This window comes from Mytilus trossulus, chromosome 8 (genome assembly GCF_036588685.1).
Source record: "Mytilus trossulus isolate FHL-02 chromosome 8, PNRI_Mtr1.1.1.hap1, whole genome shotgun sequence".
Lineage (NCBI taxonomy): Eukaryota > Metazoa > Mollusca > Bivalvia > Mytilida > Mytilidae > Mytilus > Mytilus trossulus.
Genome location: NC_086380.1, coordinates 37,479,097 through 37,494,718, shown reverse-complemented (window position 1 = coordinate 37,494,718; position 15,622 = coordinate 37,479,097). Strand labels below are relative to the sequence as shown.

At 30.4% G+C, this 15,622-nt stretch overlaps 2 protein-coding genes and 1 long non-coding RNA gene across 3 annotated transcripts in view; 1 reads left to right on the top strand and 2 right to left on the bottom strand.

Moving 5' to 3' along the window:
* LOC134680915 (uncharacterized) overlaps positions 1-15,622 on the bottom strand; it is a 499,914-nt gene that overhangs the window by 297,285 nt on the left and 187,007 nt on the right. The gene's annotated exons all lie outside the window — the stretch shown is intronic.
* The window catches only part of LOC134680913 (HAUS augmin-like complex subunit 5), a 409,805-nt gene that overhangs the window by 260,391 nt on the left and 133,792 nt on the right, over positions 1-15,622 (bottom strand). The gene's annotated exons all lie outside the window — the stretch shown is intronic.
* LOC134681896 (general transcription factor II-I-like) lies at positions 2,961-12,544 on the top strand. Its single transcript, XM_063541536.1, has 11 exons — positions 2,961-3,209; positions 4,102-4,246; positions 4,789-4,878; positions 5,357-5,522; positions 6,072-6,106; positions 6,661-6,750; positions 7,280-7,345; positions 7,593-7,658; positions 8,648-8,701; positions 9,264-9,335; positions 10,039-12,544. The coding sequence occupies exons 1-11, from the start codon at positions 3,108-3,110 to the stop codon at positions 10,218-10,220; spliced, it is 1,068 nt and encodes a 355-aa protein (XP_063397606.1). The 5' UTR covers positions 2,961-3,107; the 3' UTR covers positions 10,221-12,544.

Sequence of the window (15,622 nt, the reverse complement as noted above, 5' to 3'; positions counted from 1 at the left end):
CATAGACTTATAATTTAATGCACAAGCTAATACTCAACAACTAGATTCTAGTTCTGATGTACATTGTATTCATCTAAGTATGCACAATCTTAATGCCAATCTACTTTATATGAATATAAGACGGTGGACTTTTTTATTGTAGCAACTGCCTCTTTAATAAAGATTAATTTGCTTTAAATTATTTGTTTGTTAAAATCATGATGCCAAACTCATTTACACTAAGAAAATTTAAAGATAGTGTCATTAATGTCAAACAAGGCAGTCATAAAGCATCAATGAGTTGAAAATATTTTACACTTCTTGGATGCCTCATGGTTTATTTGAATTAAGAACAAAAAAATGTGAGCTGCTGGCTGCTAATAAATGTCATTCTTGTTATAAACTATTTGGTTTACTAGAGAGCAGATGATCCATCACATTGTTTAGAGCAATCCATCACATTGTATAGAACATGCTATCAAAATCGTTAATATCGAACTTAACCTTCAAATTGACGTTAGAAACCTCACATTATAATTTGAAAGTTCATAAGTTGTAAATGGAAACACCAAAAAGCCAATTTCAGATCAATCAATTAAAAAATTAAAATATTCCCAACATTTTCCTTCAGTTACGCTCAAAATGACACAAATAAAGGGATTTTTAATTTTGGATCTCCTGCGACTTCTGTTGCAGTAAAAGAGGGGCAAAAGATATCAAAGGGACATTCAAACTCATAAGTAAGAAATAAGCGCGACTTATGGATGGTGATCCGGCTTCAACGCAGCTTTATATTCAAATACTATCCACACTTATCTGTGTCCACTCTTGTTTTCTTTTTCATATATAGATGACCTATCAATTTGTCCTATTACCATTGTTCTTGGCCTTATTTTTATCGTTCAGTGACTGCTTGAAAAATAGCTTAGACTTTTTGCAAGGTTAATTTCTAGCTTTTTATAAGTAATATGAAAGCTATGTTTGGTATGTGGGTACCTGTCAGATAGTTTTCACTTTACCTCGACCTCATTTCATGGCTCAGTGGACAACATTTAATTTTCTGAGTTCTTAGATACCGTAATTAATAGGTCTTCTATATTTTCTGCATGTAATGATTGTAATAGAGGGGCGAAAGATACCAATGGGACGTTCCATCTCATAAGTAAAACACAAACTGACTAAGCCATGGCTAAAAAAGAAACAGACAAAAGGACAAACAACAGAACACAAAACACAACATAAAAAAATAAAGACTGAGACCCACTCACACACCAAAAACTGGGATGATCTCAGGTGTTCCGGAAGGGTAAGCTAATCTATTAGTACAAACCCGATAATTAGTCTAATTCGGTGGGTCATCGAATATTCTAACATGAGCTACACGACGGGTGTCACATGTTGAGCAGGATATGCTGACCCTGTCGGAGCACCTGGGATCACCCCCATTTTTAAGTGGGGTTCGTGTTTCTCGGTCTTTAGTTTTCTATGTTGTGTTTTGTCTGTTTCTTTTTTTTGCCATGGCTTTGTCAGTTTGCTTTTAACTTAATATGAGATTGAACGTCCCTTTTATATCTTTTGCTTCTCTTTAAGAACAAATCCGGTAATAAGTCTAACTCGGTAAGTCAAATTCGTAAGGTGTGCATGCTAAACTGGCAGGTGCGTGTATGATCTTATGCACATCCATTAAAGTAAATTACAACGTTAACAGATCTTAACATGTTAATATAGGGACCAAGTAGAACAAGAATTGATTTAAGCAAAGAGCAGGTTGACATCCTAGAGCATGCTTGGGAGCAAGGCCTAACATCCGCCAGTAAGAAGCATAATCAGGAGATAGGTGATTTGTCCATTAAGACATCAATAAGCAGGGAAAGGATCGAGGTATGTTGAGCTTCTCAAGCTTTGTACAATTTTGACTTTTACTTCTATAACAGCAAATAGACATAATACCTACTGTAAATATAAATCAAAATAACCAGGCTTATATTTTATCCTGCGCAAGACACAAAACTCATCAGTGACGCTCCAATCAAAATAATTATAAGGTCAAATAAAGTACAAAGTTGAAGAGCAATAAGGATAAAAAAGTAATGCCAAACACGTCTACATTTACAATGAAGAATTTATTTTATTTGCGCTACTATAAGTTTCAAGTGTTTTTTATTATTACTCACTTATTTTCTAGTATTTTATTTAAAGGTGTGGATTGGAAATAGGAGGGCTAAACAAAAGCGTGGTGGCCAGGGAGTTGCCCCAACAAAAAAGAGAAAGACGACTAAAGGTCCGACTGCCTATACCTTGTTTTCGCGGCAATTTAAACGAGGCAAGTACCGATCATTTATCATCATTGTTTTAGCTAACTATGATTCGTGATATACTAGCTGATTTGTTGTTCGTTAGTTAATAGAAAGTATTGGTGTTCAAGTATACTAGTAGTTTGTACTTTGACTTAAAAAAAAATACAAAATCTTCAAAAATTACATCCCAGCTCCTTTGTTCTATTGTTCTGTAACATTTTGTAGGGAATTTCACATCCACAATTAAACTTAGAAAATATTTATTCTGAAAAAGACTAGTTTTCAAAATTTATGTAGAAATCCATTGTCTATGCCGGGAATCGAACTCGAGACCTTTAGCATATGGATCTACTATGCATACCACTACATCAGGACGACTAGATTCACTCCATCTGTTAATTAATCATATTTAAACGTTGTGCCCGGGGCTTATAGATATAGATTATTACATTGTACAAGTGGATTATCGGATTTATCCAATCGAGATAGTTAAATTATTAATTTAAAAGTCCGCCTTGGCGAGGATTTTAAAATTTATAATTCAACTATAGAGATGTAATAATCAATGTAATAATCTGTTTCTCTAATGATAATTAAAATTGTATACCAAATTCTCATTTGAGTCTAGGATTAAATGCTTTTTTAAAAGAGATTATTGTTGTATAAACTGGACCTATTCACTTATACACGCGAAGAAAGGCTGAACTTAGCAGATCGACATAATGCACAATAAAAAACTTTCAAATATCAATTAAAACAGGTGATACTCCAAAAGAAGAACACTTGAAATCGCTCGGACAAAGATGGGCAAATACATCGGAAGACGAAAAGATGGTCTTCCGAACAAAGGCAAAAGAAGTTCGGGAAGATCCCTTTAAGGGAATGTCACCAGACGAGGCAGCCAATATCCAAATCAACATAATTTCAAATTCGGTTAGTTTGTCTGTTTTATTTAAATTATCAATATTTTAAATTATACATTAATGATTTTTTTCTAAACATTGCCTGCTTCACATATGTTTAGTCGTCAAGGTAACAGACTAATGTTTATATATTCAACTTAAAAATTAATTAGAACATTTATCCTTATAAAAATATATAAAAGGCATATTACTTTACAATTGTTATAGACTCAAACAGGTTCCCCTATTACAGCGGTATACTACTATTGTCTTTATTTGTTTAAATCAAAACAAAAAGTAATATTTACACGAAAAACGCGCATCTGGTGCAAGTGTTTACATGCAATACCTTTGAAAGTTGTCCCTTAATACAATGAACTATAAAACAATAAAGCTTCACAATCACTGTAGGTCTATTAGAAGATCATAAGATAAGACTTCTTAAATTTAATGAAATCTTACGATGACAAGCTCTCTTTTATCATTTTATATTACCTAACGTGTCTAATTTATGTAAAATCATGTCTTTTTAACTATGTCTTGTGAAGATTCGATGATTGATTAATGTATTCTCATGGCAATTACACCAAATCTTCTTTTTTTTATATCTATTGTTTTTCCAAACTGATCATTATAAAGATTAAAAAAGAGGAGCGAAAAACCAAAGGGACGTTCAATCTCGTAAGTAAAATTAATAAACTGACAAAGTCTTGGCTAAAAAACAAATAGATAAACAGAAAACAACGGAACAAAAAATACAACACAGAAAACTAAAGACTGAGAAACACGAACCCCACCAAAAACTGGTGGTGATCTCATTAAGAAGCACAAGTGTTTCAATTGTAACCTCAAGCGTTGTCTCTCTCGATATTGAGCAGATATTAAAATTATAATACTTTTCGGATATTTCATTTTAATTTCAGTGTGCTTTGTTACATTCCCTTGGCTATGAAATAGCTGCTATAGCAGCAAAGGATAATGAGCCTTCACATGTGTTTGGTTCGCCAAAAGGTTTGGAGTTCATCCAGGGCGCTAAAATCCAGAATGACTTCAGAGAATCAGTGTTCGGTAAGTGTTGAGGAAATTCATTATTGATATTCTTTTTATTATTCGTGACGTTTTTATTCTATTGGTGGTTGTGGTAATATTTATTAAAATCATACCCGTTCTTAATGTGGCCACTTTGCATACGGTGTAATATTTTTAAAGATCATTTCTGCTCTAAAAAAAAAAGAGCGATATTGCATTCCCCTTGTCCGTCATTTCATTGCTTTGTTCGATTGTGTATTGGTGAATCCCTTTTTTGGTTCGTCCGTCCGTCGTTTTCGCACAAATATTCCCGTTATACTAATATGATAACTTTAATTTTGGTCAGCAGCTTAAACGTGGGAAATTGTACCATTGTGGCATTTTCTGGAACTGTCGTGCAATTACTCTCCGTTTCCTAATACTTTTCATTCAATATGTTGAATGATTTTAATAAAAAAAAAAAATGTCACACTTTATCCAGTACTTTGAATAAAATGACTTCTACGTTTTTATGGGTTGTTTTTAATCAGTCGTCATGTGTCCAATGTAATTAATTTTTCCACTTTCAATATTTTTTTCAGGAAACATTGTATATGTTGATGTTAAAAATGAAAAAGAGACCAAGCAAGATCTCTCAGAACAAGTGAGGAAGATTTTCAATTCATGCTGGGGTAAGTATTTTTTAAGATACAAATTTGATGTATGTGAGATATCAAGATCACCTCATTTACCAAGACGGTGTCTAATGTATATATATATATATATATAAAAGGTTACTTTTTTCCTATTTTTTTCACTTAAGTGATTGAAAGATATACACTGCTGTTGGACGAATATTTCCGTTACGGGTTTAGTGTTTGGATGAATCAATCTTTTAATTTTTTGTTTTGAATAATTCAATAAAAAAAAATTTTTTTTTTAGACTATTGATATAAACTAAATTGAAGTTTAAAAGATACATGCATATTTTTGCACATACTTTTATGAAATCCATATGAAGTTTCTCAACAATACTTTAAAGGCCATTTTCCCCCTATAAATAACCTCGAAAAACCTGACAGCAGCTTTAATTTGACCGAATTTAATCCACCAACTTTTTCGGTATCAACGTTTAAAAGTATTGTGGCAACAGATTTTTTTTATTTTCAGCATCTGTCAGTTCCAAAAAGCAAGCGGTGCCGTATGGTTCCCTTTTTAAAAGAAAGGAATTTAAAATGGAAGGCTTACCCGATGGGATCGAGTTTAAAGACCCAAGTTCATATGGATTGGCCTCTCTGAGGCTAATAATAAGCCATAAAGATGCCATCAAGTTTGTGTATGTATATTGCTAATAAAAGTACGTCTGAACAAGTTACAACTCTACGATAAACTTGTCCATTGGATCACCAGTGAAGGTGATACATGACTGAAAACACATATTAAATATATAATTACTCTAAATAACAGCCCAACAATGTTAGATCTGTAAATTTGTTTTCGCAAATTTTTGTTCTTATTGCTAATAAAAGTATATTGTTGTCGGAACATTTGATATATGTATCATGCAACTATAAACCTTAGTTAGTTTTATGCTTTAATCAGATTGTTTAAAGTAATTAACAAATTAAAAAACATGTTTAAAAGATTAAGAATATCAAACAGCATTCATCTAACAAATTTATATTTGTCATTAATCTTAAATGTAGTAGATTGGGTTTGAAATAATAATGTTTCGGTTATCTCGAAAGCAACATGAATAGGGACGAATGTATTTTCCTTAAAAGGGTAAATAATAACAAAACAAGGCATTTCATTGTTTTAACACTCCATGAACAGGGATACACTTTAAAAACGGACATATTGTAAAAATAATTTTCTATTACAGGAATGTTAAACCAGCTTCATCAACATCAGCTGACGGTATGCATATGTTTGTAATTACATCTTTTCATAAGATGACTTCTTTAACATTGTTTATTGCTGTAATTTTGTCACCAGTGCTAAAAAACACTCTTCTTTTTATAAAAGAGAGGCGAAACATACAAGATGGACATTCAAACTCAAAAGTAAAAAATAAACTGAAAATGCCATGGCTAAAAAGGAAACACACCTACAGACAAACAATAGTACACAAAACATAACTGTTATAATTTAAGATACTTCAGATTAACTACTGGCAAGTAATTCTAGTGATGCCGTTGACATAATTTGTATAATTTTATAGTTTTTATACATCAGATTCTGCATAGGATTGATGATTCAAAGTTCATGTGCTAGAAAATAGGCATATTTGTTGAATATATTTTCAATCAAATTGTAAATGAACTTTTTTTAATTAAATAGATTATCTTCTCTCTATTAAAATTGAGCAAAAACCTTAAATATCAGATATAGTTTTAGAATGTGTTCACCAAAAGAAATAAAATAATTTAAACAAGTTTGTTTACCATTGAACATATGTTTAACTGTTATAGTTTCAGATTCTCCACATTTACTTCTGGCAAGTAATTCTATTAATGCCGTAGAGGAAGTAGAAGGAAGTGAAGGAAATAGAATACTTACAGGTTTGTTTGCATTTTGATCTTTTTGTCATTATTTTTTAGTTTGTTATAAAAAAAAACCGCAATAACAAAGGTATACCATGGATTGTCTGAAAGACTGACCTATAAGCCAACTTTGAATAATAAACGTCCTTATTTAGATTAAAGAATGTGTCTTTACTTGATATCCATACAAACAATTTATAGTTTATCTAACATCATTACATTTGTTTGTTTCATATAAAAAAAAAATTCTAATAAATTTTGAAATTTACTCAATGTCTTAATTTTTAGTTAAGTGGTGTCCAACTACGAAAAGGAAAACTTCATATGTTTTCAATCCAATAGTAAATATAGTTTTCATTATATCTTCTATCATGTGACAAGTCTTATGAACAAAAGCCAAAGGCAGTAAACAGATCAGTATAAAATGTAGTTTTTGTATGTGTAAAATTTAAAAAAGAATGCTTTAAAAATGCTTCAAACAAGTTCAGTTCACAGATTATTTATTGCTATAAAAAAAAAACTAAGTTTTTTACTATTTCAATTTTAGATTCTGTCCATTTACGGGCAAATACCAGTGACCCCATAGTGGATGATGGTACTGGAATACTTGCAGGTTTGTGTCCACTTGTTTCTTTAGTTAATATATTGGCATATATTGGCTTTGTGTTTTATCTTTAATTCAAAGCAGTTTTTCTAATTAGTATATAATTCTTCAACTACAACTATGCAAATACAATACTTGCATTTAAATTAGTTTAAACGTGCCCAAAAAAAATGCTTTAAAAATGCTTCAAACAAGTTCATTTCACAGAGTATTTATTGCTATAAAAAAACTAAGTTTTTTACTATTTCAATTTTAGATTCTGTCCATTTACGGGCAAATACCAGTGACCCCATAGTGGATGATGGTACTGGAATACTTACAGGTTTGTGTCCACTTGTTTCTTTAGTTAATATATTGGCATATATTGGCTTTGTGTTTTATCTTTAAATCAAAGCAGTTTTTCTAATTTGTATATAATTCTGCAACTACAACTATGCAAATACTTGGATTTAAATTAGTTTAAACGTCACCAAAATTTAAATTTGAAATTAAAATGAATCTTCACTTTTTTTAAATGTTAACGCATGTCAGATCTGAAAATTCTAATGCATTTCATTCGTAACAAAGATTTCGATTGTCAATGACAAATATTTTGAGGGGGTAAATTCCATGATCTACCGGTTCTTAACTAAGCCACCATTTTGAATTTCTATTTTTTTAGTATATAATTTCTTTAAATATAAATACAATATTTACGGACTTTTTCTTTTTCGGCATTTCATGACATACAAATTGGTAAAATTTAATTTGTTAAACTATAGGGCATTAGAATGGAGATAACTGTATTGTAATTTTAGCTTGGACTACGTAAAACTTGATTTTAATGTGACAAATATCCGTTTACCTAGCTTCGCTTTGCGTCGCTAGGTTAACCAAAATTGCCACATTAAAATCTACGTTATACGTAGTCCAAGCTTAAAATACAAAGCAGTTAACTCTTAAGTATTTGCATGTTCGTATTAACTCTTCAACTTTATGCTTGATTTGCCCTTTTCAACAATTAAGAACCAAGAATAGGTTAACAAATTATCGTAAATACCAGTCTTATAATTCTATACGCAAGACGTACATTCCGTTTACATAAGACTCATCAGGACGATCTGAACAATAAATATAAAAATTAACCCAAACAAATAAAATTTTAAAAGCAGTGAAGACCAAAATTAAAAAAATTATGACTAACACGGCTAAGGTAATTTATGCCTAATGATTAGAAAATTCTTTGTATTTCAAATAATTCATGGTTTTGGAAAATCATCATTTATTATTTTAATTTCTTTAAAGATAATTATTTGTTTTTATTTTTGATAGATTTGAGAAATGTTGAAATGGAGGAAGTAGAAGGTGCGCCAGATATTCCATTAGGTTTGTATTCAGTTTGCGCTATCATAAGTAAAGAGTGAAAAACGTATTCGTATTCTTACAAGTATAAATGAATACGTTAGTTAAGCAATTAATAAATGACTAATTTTATATTTAACATTTGAATTCTTCAAATATATCATTGTACAAATATGTATTATTGGGATTATGTGTTAAAATTTATATTCGAGTATTGTAGAGTAAATTTAGATTTAGATTTTATATATTTTTAAGTGCAGCCTGATACATCATACATAGCAATACAACTACATTTCAATACATTATCAATAGTATACCATATCACCAATTCTATAGAGGCTTAAGAGGCTTATGAAGCATTAACAATATTCATTCAAGTAGAATACGCCTGCAATGACAACACTTTGTGAGCAATGAGAAAAAAAAAACCTACCGGAATCTTAACTATTATTATATGTTTATCATAATAATTACTTATTATCTAGAAATTATTACCTTGGATTATGTAACTTAACAGTATGTATTGATTTTTACAACAATAGAAATACACATATTAATCTACACGATTATACTCTTTGCATTGTAGATGTTCTTGAATCATTGGCTGACACGATGGGGGAATTTATTGAAGAGGAGCAATCTGTTGCTTTACCCAAAGGTTTGAATTTAATTGCTTGATATTTGGCTGTGTAGGTTGGGGTGGTATGTAATGTATTACTGGCAATCATATCACTTATTTCCTTTTTTCCTATGGTAATATACAGATCATGGCTACACTTTTTCTAATTTTTTATTTGTATTCAACCAAAGCTTGATAAACTTCAGAGAAATTTTGCAAAGATTTCGTAATTGCACATCCTCCAAATTTAACAAAACATTTTGAAATAAGACAGTGCTGTTCCGAGTCGTCAAAATTCAAAATGTCTTTCAGAAGAACTGAACACGGCTGCGTACGTAAATTACTGATGTTGTTATTAGTTTGATGATCTGAATGTGTCATTTTTGGGATATTTGTCATGTCTGGTGATAAGGGGACACCTGCCATATCAGAAGACACCGTGTCCATGGCGACGTCTGTTTCGGACCTTTTTTATACTGGGCGATGTCCGAGCCAGTATTCTGTTTGATCTTCGTGTATTCATGTATATTATGCTACTCGGGGACAAAATATCCACCAGCAGAGACATCGACCCGGTGGTTGTAAAAGAGGAGCGAAAAACCAAAGGGACGTTCAATCTCATAAGTAAAATTGATAAACTGACAAAGTCATGACTAAAAAAGAAAAAGATAAACAGACAGACAATGTTGGATTTGTTTAAATTATTTTTTTATATTAATATAGTTATTGATTACTTTTTCAGATGAGATTAAAATGAAGTTAGAATCGGGACTGTACCCAGTTGCCAGAATAATGGGCAAGAAACGAAAAGGAAGGAAACATTTATATAAAATTCATTGGGAGGGATGTAAGGCATCTGAAGCCACCTGGGAGCCAACGGAGAATATTCCTAAACCGTTACTAAAATTGTACAATAAAAAGTAGTTTATTTATGTATGTAAATAGGGAATGCGTCAAAGAGAAAACAATCCTACTAAAGACCATAAAACAGCTGAAGGCCACCAATGGGTCTTCTACACAAATAGTTCACACTATGTTCACTCACGTGAAAATATGTAACAAATTAAGTTCAAAATGCTTTGTGTTTGTAAGGTTGCTAAAATGCAGTTTTTATGTTACTTTTTTTCAAATATTATCAGTCAAAATATGCATCTACTATTCTGTAAAGTTTTGATTCCTTTTTCATTATTATTATGTTTAAGAGATTTATTAATTTATTTCATTATATATATTATAGTCTATCAATGTTTTTGCACGTGCATTTTGTTTAGCAGGTACTCAATAAACTATGTAACAAATTAAGTTCAAAATACTTTGTGTTTGTAAGGTTGCTAAAATGCAGTTTTTATGTTACTTTTTTTCAAATATTATCAGTCAAAATATGCATCCCTACAAAATTTATAAAAATATTCTTTATCATTCTCCTTGATTTAAAAGCTACGATTAATTATCTTTCATAAAATTTTACAGGTAAAATAAAAATAATTATTATAATTCAGAAAAAAAAACTGTAATTGTTAAAGCAACAAAACACCGTATGTTTTAATAAACCTTCAATTAAATTAAGGCAAACCAGGATGATACCGTTTAAAAAGGCTACACATAGTTTTATTTATGTCATACTAAAATTATAAGTCTTCTGATTAATCTTATAAAACAACTTACACGGACAAAACATTCTTTGATAAAAGTATTTCCTCAAACAGAACACGCCACTTCCTTTTTAATGAAGGTATTTTCGAAACTCGAATGAAAACTTAAATTACTTGGATATTAGTACCAAATTGAAGTATATGAGTTGTACGCAATTGCACGTTTAATAAAAGATTTTAATTTCAGGCAATTTTTAATCATTATACTTGTTTATATTTCTACATTCCTAAACATAAAACTCAACAATTTTTTTTTAACTTCTGTACAAGAAAATCCACATTCAGGAAACATAATTGTTATTGGCATGAAATAACATCTTCGATATTTTCCATGAACTATATTATCTTTTTAATAGATGGAATTGTATGATGGATACTTCATGTTAGTCATGTTTTTCAACTTCAAAGTGTACTTCTTTTGTTTAATGAAGTTTTATGCACTTGCACGTTTAACAAAAGATTTTTAATCATTCTCCTTGTTTATATTTCTACATTCCTAAATATAAAACTCAAAAAAATTTTGTTTTAGAAAACTTCTTTAAAAGAAAACTACATTCAGGAAACATAGTTGTTATTGGCATGGAAAACACATACATGAAATAATATCTTCAATATCTTCCATAAACTATATTATCTTTCTAATAGATAGAATTGTATGATGGATACTTCATGTAAGTCATGTTTTTCAACTTCAAAATGTACTTCTTTTGTTTAATGAAGTTTTATGCACTTGCACGTTTAATAAAAGATTTTTATTAAACGCAATTTTTAATCATTCTCCTTGTTTATATTTCTACATTCCTAAATATAAAACTCAACAAGACTTTTTTTTACAAAACTTCTTTACAAGAAAATCACATTCAGGAAACATAATTGTCATTGGCATGGAAAACACATACATGAAATAACATCTTCAATATCTTACATGAACTATATTATCTTTTTAATAGATGGAATTGTATGATGGATACGGTCCGTGTAACACTTATCAATTCAAAGTTTTAAAAAGTTTAGAAATTTTAGATTTTTGGAATTTTGATCAAAGTTTTAAAATATCAAAATTTCAAATTGTGTTAAAGTTTTGAAATTTTGAAATTTTAACCAAATTATTAAAATATCAAAATTCTAAATATCGTTTATAAATTTGATATTTTAGAAACTTGATCAAACTTTTAAAATACTAAACCTAATGTGATAAGTGTTACACGGACCGGATACTGCATGTTAGTTATGTTTTTCAACTTCAGAACGTACTTCTTTTGTTTAATGAAGTGTTATGCACTTGCAAATTTAATAAAAGATTTTTATTTAACGCATTTTTTAATCATTATAAAATGTTTATAAATCTACTTTCCAAAATATAAAACTCGACAAGTTTTTTTTTCCAAACTTCTTTACTAATTGTTATTGGCATGGTAAACACATACATGAAATGACATCTTCAATATCTTCCATGAACTATATTTTCCTTTGAATAGATAGAGTTGTATTATGGATACTTCATGTTAGTCATGTGTTTTCAACTTCAGAATGTACTTCTATTGTTTAATGAACCAACTATGAACTACATGTAACAGTTGTTTGAAAGTGATTGTACTGAATACATCAATTATCTAATTATTCGATATTAAAAGTAATATATATCTAATTGGCTTTATGTTATTAAAATAATCAAGCAATATATGAATACTAGAGTGTATGTACATGCAGTCAAGGTTATATGATCCCTTCAAGACAGACAAATAGGCTTCACAATATTTTCACACAACAATTAAACTTAACATCTGACTTATAGAGAACAGAACTAAGAACCAAATATCACCAATATAACCGATCTTAGAAAACTGAAACATATATTACATGGTAATGTGATGGATAGTGTTTGAACTGATAACTCGTATCCAAGGTGTATGAAACGAAGGCGATGTCCGTCTCAGGATTTTATATTTTAAATATGTGCGTGAAATAATGCATTGTAACGCTTAGCGTTGGGGAAATAGTACCCTCTTTTAGATTTTATGATAGTGGATATGTTTGAACAGTAAACGATTATCCGTGGGCAGGAGTTATTTGCTATATATAGAACATTAGGGATTATGTGAAATCATTGAGAAATGGATATATATTCACAGTATGAATATTTTGTATTTTAATCGTATTATAAATCGTATAGATACATTCATATATATGGATTATTCAGAATGCTGTAAATACCTTTTCGCATGAGTGGTGAACAGTTATTTGTTTTACGTTTTATATGTACAGTATTGCAATTAAGAGTGCTCCGTGTGTAAGGGTCTCAATAAGGGTGCAAATTAGTGCGCTGTGAAAGCGAAGCTCCTGCTAGAGGAGGGAGATAAAGATTAGGTAACAGGTTACAGGTAACAAGTAAAATGCAACCAGTCAGTCAAAAACATCTTACAATTATTCCATACAAAAGATATGATTGATTTATCAATATTCTTAAATGTTCCATTTGGTAAACTAATTCCCAGTTTTAAATGACAGTCGTTTTGGGATTTCTTTTTATTACGTTAAGCTTCTACAGTAGATATGCATGTCCCAGAATATACGTGGACAAAAAGTGTTGGAAGAATAGAAATAATAATGAAATATGGTCACACGTAACAACATATCACTGCTATAAATATGTTATCATTCCAATAAACAGTTTCTGAGAAAAGTGTGACGGAAATATTTTGCCTGCTTTTAACAATAATTTGATACGCAATAAAAAATAAAGCTGAAACACCAAATTAATCAATGTTTAACATGTAATCATTTATTTTATTCGTGTACGCAATAACCATTAAAGATCAATATAAAAAAGATAGAATCAATTGTTCCAGGACATTTGAAAGAGGGGACGTAGAATCATATCTAAGACAATTACAGGTCTTTCCAATGTACAAACGAGGTTAAATTGGCCATTTTATACCTACAATCTAAATGAATATGCAAATAATACATTTTTTCAATGAATATTTTCCAAAAAACACCACTTCCGGTTCTGTCAAGGTTACTTCCGTTTGACATTTTTTTAAGTTCAAATACTTCCAAGCATTTAATAACAGACTTCCTGGTTCTATAGTGTTTTAGTAACAAGTTATAATCAATTAATATGGAAACTTTATATATAAGTGGCGATAACTCATATAAAAAGTCATTGAATCGCTTCGAACAAATTATATCATTTCTTCGTCTTAATTAATTACCCAAAACAATTTTAACTATGTGTTTGTTGTATATTCCTCGGAGTTTGGTAATTATGTTATTTACTTTTTTTAATATATCTGAAATGATAAAACGATGTAGTGACCACGATTGCTTTTCTTTTTAAAATTATTTGCCTGAATAAGCACCTGGAATAAGCCCTTAAAAAGGTTTTGATGTGAAGTAGCGATGCTAATCTACGTGTTTTTAGTTTGATGATCTGATTTTATTGAGAAATATTAACATGTCTGCCAAACATCGTTACAAGAATTTGATGTGAAATAGCGGTTCTATACTGTAGTTGGGTGAAATTATTTTATTAAGTATGTCTGCCTGTATAAATCTGTTGCAATGGGTTTAAAATTAGAAATAGCGATTCCATACTTAGCTGGGTGCTATGAATTTATTGAGAAATATTACCATGCCTGCATGTAAAACCTGTAACAAGGGGTTTTAACGAGAAATAGCGATGATAAACCTGTAAGATCGTTGTGGGGCTCATATGGAAGGATCCTATCCTTTTTAGCCCAATGTAGAACATTATATAAAATTTATAAAAATATATTGAGACGTTAATACAGCTTAATGCAAAAGCTGCAATACACAGTTTTGGTGATCTTTCATTATTTTCTTCGTTAACGCAATGATCAATTTATATTTATACAGTTAAAATGCTACGATCAAGCGACCACGATTGCTTTTCTTTTTTCAAGAACCCTTTTACAAGGGTTTTAATTGGAAATAGCGATTGTATACTTGTACCATGTATCCCTGTATAATCCCGTTACACGGGATTTAAATGAGTAATTGCGAGTATATACGTGTTGTTTTATCTGATTTTATTCAGCAATATTACCATGGTCTGCCAGTTCATGACAAGGAGTTTTAATGAGAATTAACGGTTCTATACTTGTTATTTTAACTATAAATAAGAAGGTGTGGTTTGAGTGCCAATGAGACAACTCTCCATACAAGTCACAATGCATAAAAATATTATAGGTCAAACTGAAAGTACGGCCTTCAACACGGAGCATTAGCTCACACCAAACAGTAAGTAAAGCTGGATGAACTGATTTTATTGAGAGAAAAAACATGCCTGCCAGTTAGCCCGTTACAAGGGATTTAAATGTGCAATAACGATTCTTCACTGTCTGTTTTAGCTTGATGCACTGATTTAATTGAAAGAAAAAGGAAATGTCTGCCAGTATATAAACCCCGTGACAAAGGGTTTTAATGTACATTAAGTTGATATATATATATATATCCGATCCCTAACATCACTGAAGAGACATTTATTGTCGAAATCCGGATATGGTGTACTAAAGAAATATTGACACCGAATGTTTGTGGCACAACATCCTGTCCACAAGTTAACAATTTTTTTTTTTCTGTGACGTATTAAATTTATATTAGGATCCATTTTGTTACATCTTGTGATCAATTTTATTTGGCAATCGTCAA

Coding starts and splice junctions, on each gene's coding strand:
- LOC134681896 (XM_063541536.1), top strand. CDS start 3,108: ATGGTCTTCCGAACAAAGGCAAAAGAAGTTCGGGAAGATCCCTTTAAG. Junction 4,247..4,788: donor CTTCAGAGAATCAGTGTTCG/GTAAGTGTTGAG, acceptor TATTTTTTTCAG/GAAACATTGTATATGTTGAT. Junction 8,702..9,263: donor TGCGCCAGATATTCCATTAG/GTTTGTATTCAG, acceptor TTTGCATTGTAG/ATGTTCTTGAATCATTGGCT.